Source organism: Saccopteryx leptura, chromosome 10, assembly GCF_036850995.1.
Source record: "Saccopteryx leptura isolate mSacLep1 chromosome 10, mSacLep1_pri_phased_curated, whole genome shotgun sequence".
Classification (NCBI taxonomy): domain Eukaryota; kingdom Metazoa; phylum Chordata; class Mammalia; order Chiroptera; family Emballonuridae; genus Saccopteryx; species Saccopteryx leptura.
The window spans coordinates 60,574,313-60,600,880 of NC_089512.1; the positions used below are offsets into that span (position 1 = coordinate 60,574,313).

At 42.0% G+C, this 26,568-nt stretch overlaps 1 protein-coding gene across 3 annotated transcripts in view; it reads right to left on the minus strand.

Moving 5' to 3' along the window:
- The window catches only part of ERC2 (ELKS/RAB6-interacting/CAST family member 2), a 1,061,162-nt gene that overhangs the window by 432,378 nt on the left and 602,216 nt on the right, over positions 1-26,568 (minus strand). For all 3 annotated transcript variants that reach the window (XM_066351701.1, XM_066351699.1, XM_066351702.1), the window contains one exon: positions 17,031-17,166. In XM_066351701.1, the coding sequence (XP_066207798.1) occupies positions 17,031-17,166 (136 nt within the window). The remainder of the gene's footprint in view (positions 1-17,030; positions 17,167-26,568) is intronic.

The window sequence follows — 26,568 nt, forward strand, 5'->3', positions numbered from 1 at the left end:
GGTTTTAGGAAAGAATGTGTTGTGATTATGGAGGGGTAAGGTCTTCTGTGTGGCTTTTTAAAGGCAAGAAGAGTGCCAGAAAGCTTTGGAGCACCAGCTGCCATGCTGGGAAATATACACAAGTTCCACCAGGTGATGGGTAAGAAGGGAAACATTCATTTGAAAATATAATTGTCTAACATTAGACTGTTTAAGATGTTGGCAGTGATGTATTCATCATGGGTATATAGGCTTGGTGTTCCCTACATGGCACCAGCACCCAGCAGGTGCCCACCACACTGTTATGGATGACTCAGTGACTCCACCCATCTGCCAATTAAACCAAATCAACTCTTTGCTAATGAGAAAAATCTTTGCACATATAGCAGTTCTCAAGTCAAAGCCCTAAACACTCACAAAAGTCTGGCTTTGTTGGAGAACTGAAATACAAAGAAAAACCTGCTCAAATGGTCTGCTGCTCACTTTGCCACCTCTATCCAGATGTTTCCCATCTGTAGACTGTGTTTCTTGACTGTGCATACAGGGTGCCTGCCACACGAGGCAGTCACTATGAGGGCAGGGTGGGAATACAGTTTCCCCGGGCCCCTCATCAAGCTACCCTCCCTGCTCTCCTGACAGCCACTCCAAGCAGCTTCCAATGAGCACAACACCCCTGCAGCTCAGACGAGAAAGGCAAAACAACCAGGGCAGTACCCCCTAGAGATGGGCATCTTCAAGTGCCAATAAGAATTCCTGCAGGAAAACACTGTTCCAACAACCTTGTGACAAAATCTATTATTGGTTAGTCTATAGGATTATTCAACTGTTCATTTATTCCCACATTTGTTATTAGTTAATAAATTATTACTATCTTATTAACCTACTGGTTCCGAAATGACAGAGTAGAGTAAGGCACAGAGCCTCACTTCCAAGGAGGTCACCATGGTGCCAGTCAGAGCACACAGCCTGCTGCTCCCTCCCAGCCCCAGCCGCGATGTGCATCCGCGTGCGCAGTGCGCATGCTCTCCTCCAGGACACAGCTCCCCAGTCCCTTTCTGCTCTGTGCCAGGCTGCTGCTCCCAACACACATAAGCACTAGGAGAGCTTGTTTTCCATTCTGCTTCCTTATAATAATTCATTTGTTTAGTTACTTAAAAATATTGATTGACTGCCTACCATAGGCCAACCTTGTTCCGGATACAAAAGAGAGTCCCTCACTATAGTGAGGGAGATGGATGAAGTCCCACGTGCTTATGGGGATGACGGCCGGGAAGCAAGTACTCAGATAACTGTACATCATTATTTTTAGGCCGGATATGCATGATAAAAAGCAAGTAAGGTTGGGACAGGAAGAACGACAACAATAATTAATAGAGCACTCACAGAAAGCTGATCTGAGGAGGAAACATTTGAGCAGAGATCTATCTGCATAAGTGAGGAAGTAAGTTACACACGTATCTGAAGAAAGAACATTCTAGTCAAGGGAAGAGAAAGTAAATTGCAGGATCCAAGGGCAGGACAGACATGGAGGTGGGTGTGCTGGAGCAGTCAGTGATGGGGACAGTGGACAGAGAGGAAGTTCCCAAAGAACAACAGGGCCAGTCACCCAGGGTACTGCAGGCAATGGGCCGGTCTCTGAGGAGTCATCACAGATATAAATACTGACCAGCAACACAACATTATCAACACCCATATTGGCCTCATCACAGCACCAGCCAACACTTACTCTGCTGGATGCTGTTATCTAAATGACCACAGCATCAGGAGGTAGGTACTGTCGTCACCTGAGAGTCGAAATTTAACAACCCATCACAACCTGGGAGCCCATGATCTTAACCAATGTGGTAAAAACACACCTGAAAAAAGCAGTTACAACTATGCATGATAAAGAAATTAAAAAAATATTTACACTGACCAAAAAGTTCTAAAACAAGCCCTTTTAATGTTGTGTGAATGGATGTCAGTGGCTTTGAGTAAGACTTCAATGAGTGGCTCACCCATAAATTCCCAAAATACTGGGGTCAGCCCACTCAGAGGTGAAGAGAACTAGACTGGGGAGACAGTACCAGATGCTGGAAAAGTCCCTCCAGGGTAGGATCACTGACTCTCAGGTAGAGGTGCCTGCAGAGAGTTTGAGTGAGATTGTACCATTAAATACAAAGTGGCACAAAAGTCATGTGATTTTAGATGTAACTAATTGACAAAGTAAACATCATAAGTAGACATCTTGACTATTTTATCTATACCCTACCATGTTTATATCATATATATGGAAACCGGAAGACAGTTTCTGAACTTTAGCCTGACCTGTGGTGGCGCAGTGGATAAAGCATCGACCTGGAAATGCTGAGGTCGCCGGTTCGAAACCCTGGGCTTGCCTGGTCAAGGCACATATGGGAGTTGATGCTTCCAGCTCCTCCCCCCTTCTCTCTCTCTGTCTCTCCTCTGTCTCTCCCTCTCCTCTCTAAAATGAATAATTTAAAAAAAAAAGTTTCTGAACTTTCTCTTTGAGAAATAGTAGGTGGCACTATAATCAAGGTAGCTGGTATCTGGTATACACAGTGATATTTCCTGACTCAGAAATGATGGAAGAACATGCTCATCAGACCAGATGGAGCCCAGCCCTCAGCCTGGAAACATTTACGAGAAACCCCAACAAAGCTGCAGTAGCTGCCTTGGGTAGAAAAACTCAGGCTGCCTTTGCTTAGAATGTTAACCTTCTGAACTTACACCGCTGCCTAGTCCAACCTACAGACACACTGTTTCCTTTGGGCTGTATTCCCCAAACTCCTAGTATGTCTTATATTATGATTATGGGTTCATGGTTTTGTCTGCTCATCAGACAGTGTAAAGGGGAAGCAAGACTCCAGTCTGAGAAACACAAAAGGTCAGGACAGAGCCTGACACAAATGGCTGAGGAATGAATGAATATATGAACAAAACTTTTATTTCCTAACCATTTAAAATAGAGATGTAACCTTATGTTTATAAGGGGGAAAACAAACTTTAAACATCGAAAACATGACAAAATCTGTTACAACTGAAAAGAGGGCTCTCCCACCACCAGATCTCATAGTTCCTATAACTACTACCCTGGTCTCAAATGTTGGGCTCTAATGTCCACGTGGTAATTCCTGTGAAGTGAAACTGTATCCAGGTGAACCACGCCACAGTCTGGTATGGTCTTAATTGCCCATTTAGAGTAAGGGGGGAAATAACCTTGTAAGATGAGTAAAAGGGTAAAGTCATCATTAAGCCAGGTTAAGAGAGGTGCAGTTCATTCAGAAATTATAGGCCCTTTTATGATCAGACTCGGGCAACCAGGAGACATACATTTTATTGTTTAACTGTTAACATTTTCAAATTTGCGGTTTTCTAATTTCTCATAAAGATCCTTTCACAGCCAAAAAAGCACAACCAAAATAAAAACAAGCCTGCTAGTAATGACACAGGGACGCTCTGTACTTCATTTTCAACCCGTAGAATTGATTTTGACAGCAACACTGGAACCTACAGCACTAAAATCCATGGGGCCAGTGAACTGCTTCAGCGGGGGAGGCGAAACTGCACCTATGTGAGAAGTAACAATGGGCACCTTAAAAAACTCTAGTTTATATTTTAAGCCTAGAATAATTTCCACATCTTCCTCCGACACATTCATCATTCAATTTGGATTTGGGGCATAGCATAATGTGAGCTTATAATCAGAAGTCAATGCAGACCTCAGCCTCAAGAGTGACAGACGGCAATACTACTATGCCTGTCATAAACACCTTTCAAGTTTGCTTCACGCTTCACATTGACTTTTTTTTTAATGAGGTGCAGTTTTTAAAAAGTATATCAGAAGTAGAATTTCTTGGCCATCATTCTGACAATACTGTTTCTTTTTTTTTTTTTCTGAAGCTGGAAACGGGGAGAGATAGACAGACTCCCGCGTGCGCCCGACCGGGATCCACCCGGCACACCCACCAGGGGCGATGCTCTGCCCACCAGGGGGTGATGCTCTGCCCCTCCGGGGCATCGCTCTGCCATGACCAGAGCCACTCTAGCGCCTGGGGCAGAGGCCAAGGAGCCATCCCCAGCGCCTGGGCCATCTTTGCTCCAATGGAGCTTTGGCTACGGGAGGGGAAGAGAGAGACAGAGAGGAAGGAGGGGGGGTGGAGAAGCAAATGGGCGCTTCTCCTATGTGCCCTGGCCGGGAATCGAACCCGGGTTCCCCACACGCCAGGCCGACGCTCTACCGCTGAGCCAACCGGCCAGGGCCAGTACTGTTTCTTAATCAAGTAGCAGGTGCGAAGCCATTGCAAGATGCCCAGGTGAATTCTGAGTCAGCAAAGATATTGTAATAGTGTGCTTAAGAAAAGGGATCATTGCAGAGTTTGTTCAACCTCAAACTAATCAAAGAGCATATCTGTTACCAGCACTGTGACTTGCTTAGATCAGCATTTACCCAAGTTCCATAAAATACTAATTCTCTGTCATGTTAATAGATGTTCCAGGGGAAAAAAAAAAAGAAAGACTTCTTTTGTCAAATGACCTGGAGAAATTTTGGATAAAAGAACATTAAGCAGTTCTCTTGACTGCAGGACTTGTCAGAGTCTTTAATACTTTAATATGTTCATATGCATGGCAATCCTCTAAGACGACAGACTGCGAATTGTTTTTCAAAGACATTTGACAAATGAAACCCTTTTTTTCTAACAGTATTTAACAGAATTTCACACTGATAAACATGCTTTGGGAAATGTGAACCTAGATAATATCAAGCCCGTTTTTGTCAAATTAGTCTCTTCTGTTTTCCTACAGTCAATATGACCCAGAGTCCAGGGGGGAAAACAGCCCTTATTGACATAGTGACATATTAAAACAATAGTGCTCCTGCCCTTGAGAAATAAGTCTGTAACCCAGGTGGTTCAATTCTGAGGAGTTCCTACATTGTATATCTCATGTCCAGACTATCACAGTTCTAGTCTTTATCTTATACCCAAAAAATAACAATTGGTGGCTGTATTATTATAACCAACTACTCTAAAGAAAGAAAACACAATGTTTTAGTGCACAGTATCAGTCTTTCTAAGATGGTAGACTTTCCACTTTACATGGAGTACAGAAAGAATGTCTAGAATATATTATATTTAGAGTCAGATAATGTATTACAGGGCTGGTTCGTAAGAAGACCAATTTCCCTGAGTTTCCTGGATTCCCAGCTAGAGGATGCCCCTGCCACTCACATGACTGCTCTGTACAGGCTGCAGCACCCCCCACTGGCCCATGAGCTGCCCTCTCAGATGCTTTTTGAAATCATCACACCTGTGCATTCTTCAGGAGCCCAGGATCTGAGAGTTAAAAAAGGCCTCACCCCATAAAAGCCTATATTTTGTAGGTAAGAAAATAGGCTCAAAGAGAAAAAAAAATCATGCAAAGTCACACAGCTCACTAGTGACTGAGCCTAGAATAGAACCCAGATCCTTAACTCCCTTGATACCTTCATGCCTCACCCACTCAGACACTTCTAGCTCCACCGCACAGTTGTGGTTCAGAAGGCCTTCTGGAAGCTTCTGCTCTGGCTCATTGGAGCCAAGGTTTCAGCTGCCGACATGTATTATTGTTACCTCTTTCAAAAGGTCTTCCATCCCAGAGCAAGGGGCAGCCCAGGAATGAGCATTTTGCTTACAGAAGTTGCTGCAAATCAGATCTCTGGGAAGGACACTTTAGTTGGAAGAAAAGATAATGAGCTATTCAAAGGTAAAGAAGTTTGTCTTATTGGTTGTTAAGTCCCAGCAGATAGCACTCTGTCTGGTACACAAAGAGTCATCAAAAAAACATCAGTGAGACTATTTGCTGAACTGAAGGAAGAACCTTACAAACCCTTAAGAAGCATTTCATTCTATCCCATTAGTTAAAAGATGCATATCCACTAACCACATAAAATCCACCCAAAGTTACCTTACCCACCCAAATTTATGCCACCTGATTTCTCCATGTTTTTGAAGTAGCCCGCCCATCATCCTCACTGTTGCTATAGTTACTATGGATAATCTAAAGTACATGAAGAAAACATTCTGTGTGGGAGAGAGAAGAGTGCCCCACTAGTAACTGAGACTTGAAAAGAAAATCAGCTCTTTTTCTTGTTTAACATCACCAAGTCTCAATCTTCCCACTTATAAACTGTTTTCATAGCTAGTAGCAACCTTATTAGTTTGCTGGAAAGATTAAACAAGTCAATGTGTGTACAGAGCAACTTGGCCACTAGGATTGACTTCTTAATAGCTTCTTTATTGAAAAGAAATATGAAGGTGGATGGGCAGGAGTCCTGAAATCCGCTGTGTGTGTCTGCCATGGGCATCACAGGGGACAGTGGGACATACTGGATATTCACAATAGACGCAGTGATGCACTGCCCACGTTCTTCTTCAGAATGGAGACACTCATTCCCAGATGCCAGGATGTACTCTCCTTGACAGCTGCCCTGCCCAAAGTGATGCCCTCCTGAGGGGTTGCCCACATTGACCGACTTGTTGATAGGTGGTTCAAGGTCTAGCCCTCTCATCCTATTTGTGGTCAACTCCTTCTAAATGGCCACCCCGACTCCAGAGCAACTGATGGGAACTGCTGAGGCCTTTGTTGAAGCATCACAGTTCAACTTCTCCCATGCCCAATCCTGCAGCTCTCCCTTCCCGAGAGCACTCCCAATAACCTCCTGCATGTTAATCTTATTATCAATTTCCCAGGGAACTCAACCAAAGACATTTACCCTTGGCCTACTACATTGCCCAATAAAAAGTAGCAGCTATTATTCTTATCGTTGAATTGTCTAAGCAACCCACACTTGTTTTCCATGACAAGAGACTTCCTGAGTCTCTTTATGAGTGATATCTCTTTATGGAGGAGGAAAAATGGCAAAGATAAAAATAACTTAAACTAATTTTTCTTTGTTGTCTACAGAGTCCTAAGCTTCATACTCTATTCTCACAGCAATTTACTCCACCACAGATTGGCCCCTTCTTTAGTGACTCTAACTTTAAAGACATAGGAGATAATAGAATATCATGTTTATAAAATAAGCATAAAGCTTATCTTATTGTGAAGGCATAATTTATGTCATCTTAGAGGGTCAATCCAATGTCCAGCACTGAGGATACAGGCTCAACCTTTGGGATTGAAGGTTAAAGATTAAAGTCCTACTGAAGGCAGACATATCTTATGGAACCAGTGGGCTGCACAGACAGGTCTGGACAAGGATGCAAAAGGCCCAGAACCTGATCTTCCCTCTACCAGTGATGCCCTCTGGGGCCTTGGACAAGGATTATTTACCTTTGCTGGGCCCTACTTTCCCCATCAGCCAAACAAGGGGCTTGTCTTTTCTAGGAAGAAGAACTTATGATTACTTAACCTTGCAGAGTCTTTCCAAACAACATAAATAAGTAAAATGCAGAGGGAAAGTGTAATAGCAGAGAAGAAATTAAAAGTATCATAAATTCAAATTACCAGCTTCTCAAGTGTGTATTACAGAAGAGACTATTAAGTGACTAGAAACAGATTTCATAGTTGCATTTTTCTTCCACAAGACTTCTATCTAAATCATTGCCCCTATCATTGATTGTCATTTCCTTAATCTGGAGTGTCTGAATATATAGTTTAGCAATGCTTTGGACAAGCCATAACTCAAAGTTAACATTTAAAAAAATTAACCATGCCCAGGTCTCCACCTTGGGTAGCAATGTGCTACCAGCATCTATTAGAAAGAAGTTATTGATGTCAGAGTGACATGCACTGTGATTTGCAGGTGGCTGCCGACTAACCTCTAGTAGTCATATCTCTGGGTAAACTGCCATAATTACCCTGGCCAGGAAGAGCTGGTTTAAGTGGGCTTGCTCTTCTGATGCATGTTGAACACAATTGCCCCCTAGGGATTAGAAGTCTCACGTGTTGTTATTATGTAAATTCTACCTTTGAAAAAATTATAAGGTGTGCTGTCAGAATTATTTTCTTCTTTCAGTCCCCTTGCCCTCAACGCATGAGTTCTTCGGTAATGCCATCATTGTACCTACTTTGAAGGTTACAACTGTACATGCAATTGGTTCAAGTAGAATACAAGAACATACTGATACTCCCAAGCACATTTCTCAGTGGCTTTCTACACATAACTTCTTTGCCTGGGAAAGCATTTTCTTCAGTGTCCAAAAGCCTTGGTGCTTCCTCAAAGCTTTGCTTTTATTGAGACCCATGATTGCAAGTAAGTCACATGATTGCAGGAGTCATGTTGTCAAGAGAAGAAGGGGTATTGATAGGGAGTCGGAGAAGAATATTAGGGATAAGTTTAGGGTATTGTCACTGAATTGATTAATTAGGGGCAAGCATAGTAGACTAATTAACAGGCTGTAAACTGTTGTGTTAATTCATATTATGTTATTTTTGGATAATCATGTGAGGGGGATGAGTATAACTGTTGGTATAATAATTTTTAGCATTGTAATAAATTTAGGTTTTGTACGTGGTCAACGCCATAAGTGTTAGATACTATAACTAGCAGGGATAGACCTAGAGCTGCTTCGCAGGCAGCAAACACTAGAAGAATAATAGGTAATATGCTAGCGAGGGTTAGATGAGAGTTTAGAATAGTTATGGCAATTATTACAAATAGTGATAGTATTATGCCCTCTAAACATAGTAGTGAGGATATTATGTGGGAGCGGTATATTAGTAGGCCGATTAGGGAAATTGTAAAGGCTAATATTGTGTTTATATAGGTCAAGGACATTTAATAGTTATGGATAAGACCATAGTTTAGTGAGTCGAAATCACTTGTTTTGTTTTAAACTAACTATTATTATTCGGCTCATTCTAATCCTTCTTGAGATCACTCGTAGGCCAGACTAATAGCTAATAGGGAAATAAGAAATAGGGATATAATGAGTATGGTGGGGAGGTTGTTAGTTTGAGTGGCTCATGGGAGGGGTAGAAGGAGGGCAATTTCTAGATCAAATAATAGGAAAGTGATGGCTACTAGGAAGAATTTTATAGAGAAGGGTAGTCGTGCGGATCCTATAGGGTCAAACCCACATTCATATGGGCTAGATTTTTCTGCATAAGTATTGGTTTGGGGGAGTCAGAATGCGATAATTACTAAGAGAGTAGCTAGAAGGGTGTTAATGAAAATAGAGATTAGTACGTTTATTACTCTTTTTCGGAGTTGTTACCGAATCTAACTGATTGGAAGTCAGTTGTACTAGTTAATACTAAAAGAGTATGAACCTCATCAGTAAATAGAAACATACAGGAATAGTCAAACTACATCAACGAAATGTCAATATCAGGCTGCGGCTTCAAATCCGAAATGATGAGTTGATGTGAAGTGGAATTTTAGTTGTCGTAATAAGCATACAATTAAGAACGTAGAGCCAATAATTACGTGCAGTCCGTGGAATCCGGTGGCTATAAAGAATGTAGAACCATAAACACCATCGGAGATGGTGAAAGAAGTTTCGTAGTATTCAGTGGCTTGTAGTAGTGTGAAATACAGGCCTAGGCAGATTGTGATAAATAGGCTTTGGATTATATGTTTGCGATTGCCTTCTATTAGACTATGGTGGGCTCAGGTGATTGATACGCCGGAGGCCAGTAGGACTCCTGAGGCTGAACAACTGAACAACTGAGGCTCATTTCCCTCATCTATAAAAAGGTAATGTACAAACTTAACCCACCAGATACTCAAGGTCAGTGGGAGGATCCCACATGGAGATCGCCCCCTAGAAGCACTTTGTAAAGCACACAGAGCTCTGGCTTGAGATGCATTATTATTGTTACTGTTGACTAACCTGATCATCAGCAGTGATCTTAAATAAACATATAAAAATGATGTTTCTGGTCTATAGCTCAAATCTCCCTGAGAATAAGCCTGGAGGTAAGAGAAAGTTAAAGGTAAAGAGAGGAAAAGCAGATTTTACAGAGCAAGCCCACTCCCTCTCTCCCTGAAGCTGAAGCTCACTCAGTCCTTCAGTACGCCTGTGTCTGCTTCTCATTCTCACTGGAGATCACAGTAGGGCACATGCCGCCTTTCCCTCATCAATTTACAGTGCAGGGACCAAAGGGCACAAAATAGGATAACATTTAAAAAATAGTCTGACCTCCCTAGTGACCTCTCTCAAAATGAGGATGAGATTACCCTCCCTACCATTCCACCAAGACTTCTTCTGCAGCCCCCACTTCCTCAAGCTTTGTCATTCCAGAGCATTTACAACTCTGCTCCCATAATAACAGTGATTTCATTGGCTAAATATGTTGCATTTCATTCTTCGGGATCCTCAGCCTTTGACAAACAAACATTCCCTTTACTGAGGACCGCTGAAGAGCCACTAATGGAGTGAAACCTGAAAACCCTTCAGAAAAGAATAATGAACTCTGTTCTGTCTCCAGGGGGTAATTTAGTAGGGAGATTAGGCAACACTTGATTAAGGGCGAACCTCTCTTTCCATAGAAATGTACTGTGTTTGTGCAGAGGGGCTGTATAAAGTGGAAGATTAGGTCACAAATCTTAAGGAAAAAGCAGAAGACGTTTCTCAGAAGAAATATGCCAGTTGCTGCACATTTGGAAAAACAAGTAATGCTTTATTGGGAGGAAAGAAGAAAATCTCCACATACAACTGTTTTATTTACTCAATTTTACTTGGTTTATTGGACCATTGCTAAGAAATGGTTCATTCCAAAATATATTGCACAGGATGGCTTGTCCCCGCTGACAGTCTATCAATTACTACAAAGAGTAACGACTTCAACTCAAGGCTACTAGAAACTGATTGTCAAATAAGATTTTCTGAGACTGCCTATAGAGACCTGCTACAACAAAAGTTGTTTTGGTCTCATGGGGATTACAGTGTGAAAGAAAAGCACATGTCAAAATACATCCCCAAGGGTAGAAAGCACTTCTGTATTGACCCTCAGTCCTGCTCACCAATGTTTTGTGTCCTCTGCAAACTTGCAAATACTGGAGTACTTTTTGTCATCTAAAACTATGAACAGAGTCTGGAAATGTTGGGTGCTGCTCAGTCCATATTTCAACACCATGCAATTCACCCACAGCGTAATGATATGCCCCGATCTTTACTCATCAAGGTAGAAGATCACAAGACAAACAAAACACCTCACTGTGTTAAAAAGATCATACCAAATTCTAATGAAAATTTAAACAAGTGTGGGTTTTTTTCTTTTTAACTGGTGTTATACTGGTTTCTCATCTTTCCATATGTTGAACAAGATGGCTGAAAATCTAAATCTTCACTAAATCACTCCACACCCTGCCTACCGAACAGCCATGAAAAACTAGGAACTAAATAAACGTGCTTTGACAATGATGAATCTCTTAACTCTGCTGGTCAGGTTTCTTCTAATGGCAGTACTTAGAAGTGTACCATAACACATGAACATAGATCACCTTAGTGTAACAATTTGAAGCTTATGGAATTGAAAGAGAAGGTAACTCAGTGACTTGGAGAAAGGAACATACAGATATTAAGGCTTAAAAATTGCTTCTTAAAACATCAGTGTCCGTCCTTCTGCAAAGAACGACTTAACAAAGCTTGGGAACTCCTTAATGTTTTGCTGAAAGCTACACATTTGTAAGGTTTATGTTGCTTGTAACACTTCCTGTTAGCTGATTTCCACTTTAAATGAAGAAACAAAGTAAAGGAAGTCCCCCTGGAAAAATTCTATGGATGTTCAGAGTTGCACAAAAAAATAAAAATGTCTTCTTAGAATTTTTTATTTGTTAGAAGTCTACTAAAAGAACAAGAATAAATGGGAACATTCATTTGCTTTTCAAACTGATCACACTTGGGTTTAACCACTAGCAGAGAAGAAACTTTACAGTTCCCTAGGAACCTATAATTTGGAAACGGAAGCACATAAGAACAGACTTTAGTTTTCAGGCAATAAATTGAAGAGAATTCTGCAGACATACCACAGGAAAAAAAGCATAAAATATTGCCTTGTGCACTTCTTAGAATGTTAGTTCATTAACTTGATAAGCTGCACAGGAAAAAATGCAGCCAAAATCTACAAAGATGCCCACTGGGATTTCAAATTGGCATATTTACTCAGCGAGAAATAGCAAGAGGTTGGAAGGAAAAAAATGCATCCTGTCTGGAAATGACGATGTTGTGTGAATCTCCGAAAAGACACCTTGCTAAAAAATGTCCACGTGGACTCTAAGGGGATACAAAGAAGCCCAAAGCCCTGAAGACAGACATAAATATCATGCTCCATAATCTGTGTCCAGAGGAAGAGGTCTATGAAATTATACATGAAAATCACAATCTTTCACATCTCCTTTTCACACATAATTCAACATAAAATTGAAAAATGTTTCAATTTTTCCTCCTTATTGCCCAAAATGGTTTTTAATGCTTTATTGGGATCTTTTGACTTTCAGTTGTTGGTGTGTGCTCTAGATCTGCATTACTCATCACCATAAAATATTTACCAAGGATTTGTTGGGCGACACTTCCAATGGGCACTGTCTTCTATGGTTCGGAGCTCCTTAGCAGACTCTCTGGGAGAAAACTAGTAACTGAACCTCATGTAGGTCAGCTACTGTGCTAGGCTCTTTCATAAACTCCATCTTACTTGACCCATTCAGGGAGGTACAAATTGTAATCCCCACCTACAGGTGGAAAAGGTCAGGGGCAGAGTTTCCCTGCCTTATGCAAGTGGTTAGTGCTGAGCTAACAATAATAAGGGCCAGGCTTTGAATACTGGACAGTTCATCCCCATGGCTCCTTATCTTCCCCATCTTGCACCAAAAATTATTTAAGAAGTTAGAACACTCTCTGTTCCTATAAATTGTGGGCATTTCCTCTGAGAAATAATAATTCAAGGTGTTTCAAATGAAAAAAGAAGTTGGGACAAACACTAAAATGCCCTATCTCTCTGATGGGTCAAGTTGAGCCGGCTCGGGTGCATTCTTCTTCTCATAAGCACGTGACCCCAGTAGGAACAGAGTGTCAGGCTGCGCAACAGGGGCTACAAACCAGTGGTCAAGTTATGTGCACATGTGCTTCACTGGATCCACGGAGTGTTTAACATTGAAACAACTTTTTAAAATCCATAGATTTCACATGAAGAGTCACATTTTATGGCAATCAGAAAGTCCCTTGACCCTAAGCCCACTTTTAGGTACAATATTCAGCCAAAACTTAGTGGTCTCTACCCCTTTTGATGATCATGGACTCTTTTTTTTTTTTTTTTTTTTGTATTTTTCTGAAGTTGGAAAGGAGGAGGCAGTCAGACAGACACCCACATGCGCCTGACCGGGATCCACCTGGCATGCCCACCAGGGGGCGATGCTCTGCCCATCTGGGGCATTGTTCTGTTGCAACCAGAGCCATTCTAGTGCCTGAGGCAGAGGCCACAGAGCCATCCTCAGAGCCTGGGCCTACTTTGTTCCAATGGAGCCTTGGCTATGAGAGGGGAAGAGATAGAGAGGAAGGAGAGGGGGAGGGGTGTAGAAGCAGATGGGCACTTCTCCTGTGTGCCCTGGCCGGGAATCGAATCCGGGACTCCTGCACGGCAGGCCAACGCTCTACCAGTGAGCCAACCGGCCAGGGCCGATGATCATGGACTCTTGACTGCCTACAGTCCCCACCATTCTCTATTACATCCATACAGTCATGCCACTTCAGCTGTAATGTCTCATTATGTTGATGTTATTGTTTTTCTTATAACAGAGAACCATTTCTCCAAACCTTGTCTCTTTTGACAGATGTAATGACTGTACCTGCCCCTTTACGATGTTTTCTTTATGGGTAGAGTGCACTCCCCCAATCCTTTGTTTCTACTTTTCATACTAACTAGTTGAATCTCTTCAATCTTTCTTAGGAATATGATCCAAAAGCCATTATTGTTGCAAAAATACTCTACCTGAGATTTTTCTGGATGTGATATCTAATTGGTTGTTTGGTGTCATGAAGTCAGGGTGTCCAACCATTACAAAATACTGGTGTAGGAAAAAACCCCAGATTTTGTAGGTGCCGATAACACAACCACCAACTAGTCAACCAATCAACCAACCAACCAACGATACCAGATCCCAGGTGACTGAAGCATAAAGAGCTTAAAAGGCTAACTTATACACAGGAAGCACTTAAAACAACAGCAGTATTAAAAAATCAAGGGCCCCAGAAAGGAAAGTTCAGCCTTCACAAGGCAGTAATTGCTGCATCTAAGTACATCTGCTTCACAACCCAGGAAAGTGGGAGTTTCACTCTCTATTAACCTCAACCAGAAACATTTTCATCAAAATTAATCGTGATTACTTTTTATTGCATTTCAAATGCGATCCTTTATTTGGGGTGGTCAGGAATGCAGCTAAGCGATTCCAGATCATGCTATCTTTTATGAATAGGTCTATGAGGTAGTTACCAAAGCCCCTTATGAAAATATTGCTATACAAAAGTTCATGGGTCAAAACAAGACATTAATTTCCATAACTGGATGTGTCCTTAGGAAAGAAAAAAATTACTAAATATAGAAAAGACAAACTGATGCTAATGCATTTCAGAGTAGAACTGTATAAATACTCATGTATATCACAGACAATTTTTTAAAGTTTCTTTTACTTTTTCCTTGTTAAAATAACAAGTAATCATTAACCATTAATACTTACAATGAACATAGCTTGTACCAAGTATAAGCCTAAATTTTTTAGATACAGTGACACTCTAATCCCCACAACTCTAGAGTAGATACATTTATTATTCCCATTATACAGATGAGGAAACTAGTCATAGTAAAATCTGAATCTTGGAATGACTCCCAGGCATTCCGGCTCCACTTACCTCACTGTCACAACCATCAATTGGTCTGTTGTGTTTTGTGCCCTGACTGTATCTTGTCTGTGCAATCTCTGCACCTTTGCTGACAGTTCCCTTGCCCAGAGGACCTTCCTTACCACTCTATCTCCCCCTTGTTGATTCATTCAGCTCCAATCCCTCTTGCTCCGTGAAGACTCTCTGCCACTCCAACGTTTCCTTGCCCCCCTCTTAATTCTCCAGGACTCTCATCATATCCATAATCTATCCCAGATGACACTGTTGTGTGTGTGTGTGGGGGGGATAGTTCTACCTGCCCAGCACCCCTTCTGGTAACAGAACTTTTTTTCTTATGGGAAATCACCTATCCCCACTCTCAGCTTATGGGTTTCAGGTGAACCTAACCCCTGTCCTCAGGTTTCAGGTTATCACATGACTTGATCCTGGCCTGGCCAATTCATGCATTTCATTAGCCTTTGAATTTTTCCTAGAACTGCTAAGAAACTCCTTCCCCTGGGGTGACTGCACTCACAGAACCTAAGTTGGCTGCTGGGGGCCGTTGTTGGCATCATAGTTGACAGCTCTCCTGAGGATGGAGACAGCAGAAAGTGGCAGACACCTGTGCGTAGCATGAGGATGGATTCCTGATGCCATAATTGGAGTATCTAAATGCAGTCATGTCTGAAGTCTACACCCAGCCTTTTCAGTTCATTGAGCCAACAGTGCCCTATTTTGCTTAGTTCAGATTGAGTTGTGTTCCTGTCACTTGTTAACTGTGAGTCCTGACTAACACAGTTGACATAAGAATTAAATAGCCAGTATAAAGTAAATAGCACAGTACTCAGCATATTGAAAAGTTTAATAAATAGTACCTACTATTGTTATTCTCTCAGTTATTAGTTTTTTGAAGATAGAAGACCTGGAATCAGGTCCATTTCTAGGATGTCATTACTTTTCTGAGACTAGTTTTCCCAATGTAAAATCACCAATGTTTTTGTGAGGAATACATGAGAATATATGCCTGATAAGGCAATAAAATGTTCTACTAATTTAAATTAACTATTATCTCAGTCTATAGGCTCCAATCTAACATCTTATAGGGCTGATAGGGAAACTAAGACCTAGGACTCTCGGATATAACTCACCAAAAGCATCGAGGAAGCTGTGGATTTAAATAAGCCACCAGTCCCTGTTAACTAAGGTGATCCCAGGACTGAGCAAAAGAGCTGATTCTAACATTGTGCTATCCAAAGCAAGCATCGATGCAGAGGCTTGACTGACAACATTAAGGCAGCTCCAGGACACAGAGAAGAGGACACTAATACTGACAAAGTAACCCCCACATGCCATGCTCTGTGCAAGGCATTTCCTTGTATTCCCTACTCTGGAATAATTTATTTCTCTTTTCTTCAATTAAAAAGATGAACTACAAGTACATATTGAAATTATCTAACTTTTTCTATCTCCAAGGAGGAAACCTAATATATAACTGGAGAAAGACACTAATTAATAAGCAAAATTTAAAAGGAACTTCGGCCAACTTGAACTTGAACTGCTCTATTTAAAGGCACACTGGAACAAATAAAGGAACTTCAAAGCAAATGCTCTGTTTTAGCTTGAATGTTTTATTGAGCACATGGAGAGAGCTCCTTTTGCCAAAAAAAGGAACGGTTAATGAGGAAAAATTGGTGTTTTCAGTTGGTCCATTGGTTTCTGAGAGCCATCCATTGAGTGATAACTTTATTCCACAGAGAAGACAGAATAATGATCTATCTCAGAGCCTCAGAGTATTAAGCAAAACAAAACCAGTTTTGTAAACTGTCTGAGATCAACTCAATGCACATTCCCAAATACCTTCTGTGATAATATACACACACTTCCCTTCTACTGAAACCAAAGCAACTTCAATATAATTCTAAAAGGAAGACAGTTCTATGTTTTAAGCTTCTTGCCAAATATATTGATATAAACGCAGCCCTTCACTTTTAAGGTAAGGTATAGGAACCAAGAGAATCTGTGAAGCATTAGTGAGCTCCATCCCAATCAGCTCTGTCTGGTCACCATTTTGAACACGATGCCCTCCACTACAAAAGACCTGCTATGTTCCCTGGGAGTTCATTGTTAGTGCTGGCTTCAGAGCAAAGGCGAGTCCACCCTTTCTGGGCACATTTTCCCACAGTAGTGTATGCATTTAGATAGAGTCAAGCTCCAATTCTTTAGGGATCGAGAGGAGAAGCCTGGGCTCACCTGCATGTGTTGTGAGTTGTCAGCCATGCTATCCTCTCGCCTGCGGACTTCTTCCAGTAACTGAGCATTCTTCTTCTTTTCCAACTGTTGATTGTGCTTGAGGTTGGCCACCTTCTTATTCTGATCTTTCATATGCCTGAGAAAAGTCAGCACAGCTTGGTTAAATTCAACCACTGGAAGATCATCTGTTGTCACAACAGAAGTGCTAAGTAGAATATATTGATATGGATTCAGGAAAAGTTGGGACTTCAGAATATTCTATTCATTCAACCACAAATATGTATTACACACCTATTTAATGCCAGGTACCAGAATAGCACTGGAGCTGCAGTGGTGAATGAGACAGGTATCATCTTCACCCTCCTCATGGAGCTTTGAGTCCAGTAGAGGAGACAGACAGGGACCAAGGAAACACAACTTAGGTTTCCTAATGTTGAAGGAAATAAAGAGCATGTTGTGAAAAATGATGTGTGCGTGGCATGTGCGGACAGGTAGTGAGTGGAACAGATGACTTAAGTTACTGTGTCCAGAGAAACCTCCCTAAAGAAACAAGACTGTGGGTGAGACTCAGAGGAACCAGCCAAGAAAACACCAGTGAAGGAGCCCCCAGGTAGAGGGAACAGCAAGTATAATCCCCAAGGCAGGAATATACCCTGCTACTTCTCGGAACTGGAAGGCTGCAGGAAGGCAAACCCCAAAGGAAGGGCTGGGTGGGGTGGGCGGGGTGGGGTAGGAGACAGAACTACAAAGGTAGGCAGGACTCAGGGTACACAGGGCCCTGTGGCCTGTGATAGGACATTTATTTTCTGCTAAGTGCTTGCTGTTCTAATTATTATTATTCTTTTGGATCATGTTCTATTCTGAGATCATAATCCATTACTTAGATTTTAAAATAACAATTACAAGGCTCCAATCAAATACATTGTCATCACTTAGCTCAAACAGAATAACACTTTGGCTAATCATCATGTTAAATAAAGCCCCAGTGCTTGAGCTAAAAGTTCTTAATGAATCTATAGGATGTCAAAGTGCAAAAGCATAAAGTGATCAAGTGAATAAAAAAAGACTAAGGATAAAGGACGGTTTAAAAAAGCACGGGAGGGCGGAGTTACAGGCCTAATGTGGACTATTTCACCAGCGGTGTTTAGCAAAACATTCCACAGATGTAGGCAACCATGTCCACAGCAGCTGTTATAAATCTAACTCAACCTGTGAGGAGACAGGAGGGCAGGACAGAGGGCTCAGGAGTAATGATTCCAAAAACGGAGGCCATGGAGCTGATCACTTGGGGTCCCTTCTAATCCCTTCACCCACTCTCCCCAGAACTGCTAGGTCAGCCACTGCTCCTGAGCTCTGAGGCCCAGAGCACACATACTGAGGACCACTGCTCCTATGGAGGAGTGAATGAGATGTGAACTAGATGATAAGCAGCAAACACGCCAAAATGAAACAAACAATAATCACAATGGAAGCCATTCTCAATAAGAAACTCTTATTTCTCGAGCTCATTAAATTATATATCTCTCTATTCCTCCCATTCCAAGAAAAAGAAGTTTAAGAGAACTGTTTATTGAGCTGAAAAATCTATTAGGAATCCTGCTAATAAAAATATACTAAACACTTCCTGTAAGTATTTATAAACAACTGACACAGTGTTTTAAATATTCCTGGTGACCATAATTAAGAGGATATAAAGTAAGAAAGAATAACCATCCCCTTAGTCATTATTTGCATCAAATTATTTTGGTCTGATAGTTCCCTGCTTTTACCAGATACAGTAATGTACCCATATGAAACTATCAACAAAGTCTATGTCTGATCTACTTTTAGGAAAGTATCTATTGGTTACCCTCTAGAAAAATGTTAAGAATGACCTCTTGCTTCCTAATGGACAGAAGTATAATAATTCCAAAGTTCATGCTAATTCAGAGCAACTATATTTTCCAGGTCCTTGGAAGATAAGGTCAGTCACAGCAATAGGACAGGTCAGTATGACTAGTGAGATTGTTTAATTAGAGAACTTTTATTTTTTATAAAGAAATACTTTTTTATTACTTTGAAGCATATCCTTAAACAGAACTGCTAAATACTCCCCCCCCCCCAAGTATCAGTGATAAATAAAACAGATTATAATTGCAAACATCATTTGCACAGAGAAAGAACTCCCACAAAGTTCTCAGAACAGACCTTACTCTCTGGGATACTACAGTGTTTTTTCAATCCAAAAAGAAAAAACAGACTCCAAATCCATGATCCCCTTAAAACATTCCTGAATTAAGAATGAGCAGCAATCAACTCATGATATATAATTTAATAAGAGAAAATATATAATTTTAGAGGTACAGTTCAATGAGTTTTGACAGATGAATTATACCCGAGTAATTACCATCACCATAAAGATATAGAACTTCTGCATCACCCCAAGAGCTCTCTTGTGCCCTTTTACAATCTATTCCCTGCCACCAGTCTCTGGCTTGGCAGCCACGGGTCTGCTCTCTGCTACTATAGATTAATGGAACCACACAGAATGTACTATTTTGTGTCTGCCTTCTTTCAATCAGAATAATGGTTTGATTACATTGATTAACAATGCAGCTGTGAGTATCAGTAGTTAGTCCATGTTTGTTGTTGAGTAGTATTCCGTATATATTCCAAAGTTTATCTACTCACGTTTATCAATATTTCAGGGTTTTCCAGGTTTCTAGCTATTAAAGCAAATCTGCTCTGAATATTTTAAAAAGTAACAATGAATATCTAAGAAAAATGGTAAATTGAAGTTTAGACACTGTGCAGGAGGCATATCTTCATTATTCTGCAGTCATTTCTTCACATACTGCCTTATTTAGGATGCCAGCAATGGGAAAAGTAAGGTTTGAATGGTACAGCTTAGGATCTGGGCCAATAAGATCCATGCCGAGTAAGATGATGAAGATGATCAAGCTTGTCTTTGGACATGTGAATATCAAGAGATACATACGAAGTGTACCTACTCCTTGTAGGATTGCTATAACTGTCAAATGCGTTTCTCACAGTAGAACTCTTTGTTTCTAATAAAAGCTTACCTGAAAGCCAAAGTGGGAAAAAAGAATTGCTCTTCCAGAAGTAAAATCAAGGTAACGAGTGGAATGGGATGGGAATAGGTGAGCACCTCACCCACTGGACAAGTCCCCTCTCAACTGCCCTGCAGTGAAGCCCTAAGGCAATCTATCGGGTAGAAAGAGAGAGTGGGAGGCAGGTAGAATAGTCATGAAATTTAAAAATATTAGACGCTGTGGAGAAGAGAAAATGCTTCCACAAGAGCTCACTAGACATTTATTGAAGGAATGACCACGGCAACTTTTGCTAGTACTAACTTCACCATTTCCAAGAGTAAGAGCTCTAAGTGACCTGTCAGTCCCCATATCTTTCCCCACGTGCAGAAGTAATTCCTCACTGCATACATCATGCTCAACTCATCCAGCTCCCAGTTTTCTCTAAACTCGGAGAAAGAGAGCCCCTCGGGTTGCAGGCTACAAAGCCCTCTGCCAATACTGCCTGAGAGAAGTATCATTGATACTAGCTTTCCAAACTCCTACCTTCTAAGCAACTCGGGTTCTAAGACTCCATAAGAGACTGACCTACTCCATGTATGGGGGGAAAATGTTATTTTGAAGTGATTTATTTCTCCAGGAAAACACAATTAAAAATATATCCAATAATATATATATACATATCCAAGATGCAAATTTTTAATTTTTAAAAAAGCAATCACAGGGGTATAGTCTGAGAGTATAGTCAGTTTTTAATGTTTGACTTAAATTGACCGGTCTCATTAAGCAAGTCATGTCACTTTTCAAATTTAACCATCATCAAGAAATCTGAATTAAAAACATTCCAGCAGGTATCTAGAGCAACAGTGGCTACTATATTAAGAAAGAAGGCCCTGGCTGGTTGGCTCAGCGGTAGAGTGTCGGCCTAGCATGCAGGAGTCCCGGGTTCGATTCCCAGCCAGGGCACATAGGAGAAGTGTCCATCTGCTTCTCCATCCCTCCCCCTCTCCTTCCTCTCTGTCTCTCTCTTCCTCTCCCGCAGCCGAGGCTCCATTGGAGCAAAGATGACCCGGGCACTGGGGATGGCTCTGTGGCCTCTGCCTCAGGCGCTAGAATGGCTCTGGATGCAACAGAGCGATGCCCCAGAGGGGCAGAACATCGCCCCCTGGTGGGCATGCTGGGTGGATCCTGGTTGGGGGCATGCGGGAATCTGTCTGACTGCCTCCCCGTTTCCAGCTTCGGAAAAATGAAAAAGAAAAAAAAAGAAAGAATGCCAGAGAGGACGGACTTCTGCTATTTTCACTTAAATAGTCCATCAAAGTTGCTGGTGAGAGTTCATCAGGTTGAGGCCTCTAGAGTCACGCAGCCAGGAGTACAGTACAGGGGATGCATATGTTCCTCCAAAGGCTTATGTATAATTGTATATAAAACAGAAAAACAAACCTTCTCTTCCTTTAAAATTTCAGCTGAAACAAGATGCCATTTTTTTGCCCATCTGCTCTCAAAAGCTTTAAAAGATGGACCATATCCATTGTTAGCAGCTCTCTCACATGTGGTCAGAAGGAGTATAATTGACAAAGACATTTTTGGAAACCAATTTAGCAGTATCCACCAAAGAGCACATACATTTTGCCCAAGCAAACTCACTTCTAGGAAAGCAGCCTACAAAAATGCTTACACAAATACACATGTACAAAAATTGTCATTACAGCTCTGCAAAAGTGAAAATTTGAAAACTGCCTAATTACCCACCAGAAAGAAACCACCTAAAAAATTAAGTACACCCAAATAGGGGAACCTGAGCTACCCAAGAAGATTAAGGCAACACTCAAGTACAGATATGGAAATACCTTCAAGACACACTGTCAATTGGAAAAGAAAGCAGGTAGCAAAATAATATGTACAGTCTAATCTCATTTATCTTAAAATGTAAAAGTTTTGGATGGATAATATACAAGCATGCATGAAAATGAAAAAACCTAGAAATCCCACACCAGTCTGTAAAAGATGGCTTCCTTTGAGAAAGCAAAGGGGACTGGGGACAAAGGGGAACCTTTCATCTGCTTCTGTATGCATATTTGTGTCTGCGTGCGTGTGTGTGTGTATGTGTGTAAGTGAGGTGTAAATACGTATAAGAAAATTCACACAGGCCCTGCCAGCTGGCTCAGTGATGGAGCATCTGCCTGGTGAGGGGATGTACTGGGTTCAATTCCAGTCAGGGCACACAGGAGAAGTGACCATCTGCTTCTCTATCCTTTCCCCTCCCCATTCTTTCTCTCTCTTCATCTCCTGCAGCCATGGCTCGATTGGTTTGAGCGTACTGGCCCCAGATGCTGAGAATGGCTCCATGGAGCTTCTACCTCAGGCACTAAAAATAGCTTGGTTGAGAGCATGACCCCCAGATAGGCAGAGCATCAGCCCCAGATGAGGGTTGCTGGGTAAATCCGGGTTGGGGCTCAAGCAGGAGTCTGTTTCTCTATCTCCCCTCCTCTTACTTGGAAAAGAAGAAGAAAAAAAGAAAGAAAATTCACACAAATATATATGTACAAGTCAACGATTTTTGACCAATCAATATATGGAGCATTGCCATCAACCAGCCTAGTGTCCCAGGCCCAGAAGTTATCACTATTCAAACTTTTATTGACGTGAATTCTTTTGGACTGGTCTTGAACTTTAGCTACATGGACTCACATAGTATCATGCGGCACATGTTCTTTTGATCTGATTTCTTTGACTCGGCAGAAGGTGTCTGAGATTCATCCACACTGTTGTGTGTAAGTTCCTTCTTATTGCTGCGTAGCAATATGCGAACACACTACAGTGGTTCCTTACTCCCTTTTTAAATGGAGATTTGGGCTATTGCCAATTTTTTAGGAATAAGATTGCAATGAACATTCTGTACCAGCTTTTATTGTGTGTGGACATATGTTTTCTTTTCTCTTGGCTACATAACTAGAGGTAGGTTTAACTACCAATGTTAAATGGTACAAGCCCCATGGAAGATGATTTCTGGGTTGCATGAATTTTCCAGGAGCAGCTGCAACACAGGGCCCAGTAGTGTAAACTCTGGGGTCACACTGCCTGGGCTCCCATCAGAAAACACTACTTTCTAGCTGTGCGACCATAAGCAGGTTTTCTAGCCTCTGTGTACCTCAGCTTCTTCACATATAAAATGGGAGTAATAATAATCTTGTAGGGTTATCATAAAGAGCTGAGAAGTTAGGACAGGTAAAATGCTTAGGACAGCCCCTAGCACACGCCCTTTCTGTTTCACCTCTGCTTACAATATGAACATAATCGTGCCTTGCGAGATATGGTGAACACATATGTAGTGTCTTGCTTCTCATGCTAGAACAGCAGGTATTCTAAATATCTCAAACAATAAACTTTGGAATGCATTGTTAAACTGCTTTTGTCATACATTTCATCTCCATTTGTACTTTTCTTAATAATCAGATGAGTTACATTCCTGAACGGTATGCTAATGGAAGTGTTGCAGGAAGGTCACCACAAGTCTGGGTAAGTGAGCGGGGGTCCAGAAGCGACTGCACAAGTAGATAGGCCACACACACACAATGGAAGCTAACAATGAGTACTGCATGCAGCATTTCCAATAATAAAAGCCTTTGCTCTTAACCACTGAGATGATCCCATTTTTGTAAAGCTTGTAAATACCATTCAGTACTTCAACATAGTTATAAATTTTAGAAAGCTATTATAAATATTCTAAAGAGTTTTTATAGCACGTACAAATGTGCTAAGTGTCATGAGCATACTATTCCTTTCTGGAAGAGAAAGTATCCTGGCTACCTGAATCAACCCTCCTTCCTGCAAAGAGTAGCGAGTAGGGGAAAGGTCGTAGGACTTAGCTCCAGAACGAACCAGATCTCGTGGACTTCACATTTTGCAGCAGTCTCTCAAGAGCAGCCTGCCTGTTTGGCTACTAGCTTTGATGGCTGCCTAAGTCCATGTCCAAACCCTTAAGCTGGATGTCCATGTATCTCCCCACACTGTCCGCTTTGGCTTTCCTCCTCTGAATGTCTCCTCCCCTCCTTCCCAGTGGTCCTTGCTCCTTTTGTCCCCTAGAGGTGGTACCCTCCCATCTCTGTCTCCTCTACTACTACCTCCTCTATGGTGTCTGGGCTTCCACAAGAACCCAATGGACCCAGTTAGAGCACACAATGACAACACACCTTAAAAAGACAGCATTTATCATTTGCCAGGCCAGCAGGAAATCTCAGAACCTCATAACATAGCTAAAGAAAGAAGGTGTTAATGGGGAGAAAGTGTTCAGATATAAAAACTTGAGAAATGAAGTTTCCTGGAGACAAAGAGGAACTTAGCCTTCCACCTTGTCATCTCAGGTTCCACTGGAAAACTCACCTTGGGGAAGGTGATTCTATCGGGCTGTTCCCCATTCAGCCTGATAAAATGCTTAAGTCATTTGTGACCAAGGAGGGACTTTGTTGCTTGTTTGGCCACATTCCCATCACAGAAACATCCCTTACAAAGTATGACCCTGGGCAAGTTATCTCATTGGGGGAAACGGAGGGGGGGGGGGGATTTAATTAATTTAATAAACTTAAAGCTCTTAAAACTATAACAGGCACACAGTGAGTGCTTTATACATGTCAGCCTGATCCCGCTGCCCCACACACTCTGCTAGAGTGTATATCTAGTCTCCCTTCCCTCCACCATTGACCATGCCACCCAAGCTAGGAAAACCTAGGGAGTGGATTACACAGCAGAAGGTCATCACAAATAACAAGAGAATTTGTTTCACTTTGGGGAAGGCTCTGAAAGGCTGACTTCCTTCTAATGTCCTCCCTCATTTTGGCCCTAAGGACCTCCTCCCCACAGATATCAATGCAATGCCATCCCAAATGTGGGTGGAACCTGATAATGGAAGCCTAAGCTAAAGAAGTAAATAATGGGGCTACTGGGAAGACCCCAGGGCTGGAGAGTAGGGAGCAGGGAGTGCCAGGCCCTGTCTGACGTTCCTGCCCTCCCCCAGACACACTTGGTAGGACTGGCATGCACCACAGGAAACTCAAACGGAAAAGGCAGGACCTGTTTTGCACCCCCTTCAAGACTCAGTGATCAATCCATGGGCATCTAATGACAGGCTCTCTTCCTGGCAAGCAGACCATGACTAACCAGCAGGCCTGGCCCTGACTTACTATATACCAAATAAATTTCTTAGTGCTTGGCCTCCCATGTAGGTGCAGTGACCCGGAAAACACAGGCTGGTCATATAGATCTGAGAATGGTAGCCCTGGAATGATTGTCTTTTTTTTTAATTTTTCCATTCATTGGGGAGAGAGAGAGAGAAAGAGAGAGAGAGAAGCATCAATTCATTGTTCCACTTAGTTGGGCTCTCATTGGTTGTTTCTCATATGTGACCTGACTGGAGGTCAAACCTGAAACCCCTGGCATAATAGGTAAACACTTTATCTACCAAGCCACCCGGCCAGGGTCGAATGATTATTTTTCTCACTGTCAAACAATAAAGATGTTGTGATGCTCTACATCCTTCTTGTGACACACTGGACTACATGTTCAGGCTTCTCAGTCCATGTGGTCACAGTTGGCTCCCCACCAGGAGTGCCCAAAGTAGAATTCCCCTTCCATCTTTACCTGCCCAGCAAGTACCCTCTACCTCATTACATCATGGCTCCATATATCCCTTGGCACCTTGACACCCTGCCAAGGTTCAGGAGTACAGACTGGGAAAAAGAGAAGGGCAGGCTGCCACAATAGCTTAAGTCATCATCACATCTTGCCTGGACCACAATGTTTTTCTGTCCTCACTTGTCTCCCTGCTTCCACTCTTGGTCCTCTTTTAATTCACTCTCTAGTCAGCAGCAAGAATCAGTATTTCAAAACACGTCAGCATAGCATTGGCATACGATCCTCCAGTGGCTTCGCATTTCCCAAAGGTTAGAACTGCACACCTGTGGACCTTGCCACCTCACTCCACACCATTCTCACCTTTCCCCCCGGACTCGAGAATCCATTCTTCTTCTCTCAGCTCCCAGTGCCCCCTACTTCACGCCATTCTCGGGCTGTGACCCCTCCCTCCCTTTCCCTCTCCACAGCCACCACTCCTCCATGGCTAACTGTCATTTTCTTCAGAGGAGCCTCTTCTAGGCACCAGACCTAAGAACGTCCCCTTCCCCTCACTGCAAATTTCTATGACTGCACTCTGTCACTACTTTCACTGCACAAACCATCATTTGTAATTATATACTTATTTGTATTTTAATTGATTATTGACTATTCTACCACCAGACAGGCATTAGTGTCAGAACCAGGGTCTAGCGCAGGGGTCTCAAACTCGTGGCCCGCGGGCCGCATGTGGCCCGCCGAACAATTTTGTGTGGCCCGCAGACTAATCCACGAAGTTCAAAATATTTTGGATAAAATTAAGTAAGCCTAGGGGCCTACTTGTATTTTTCATTTCTCTAGCATCCTAGCTAGATATTAGCTTAGTTAACAGCAGCTGTGAT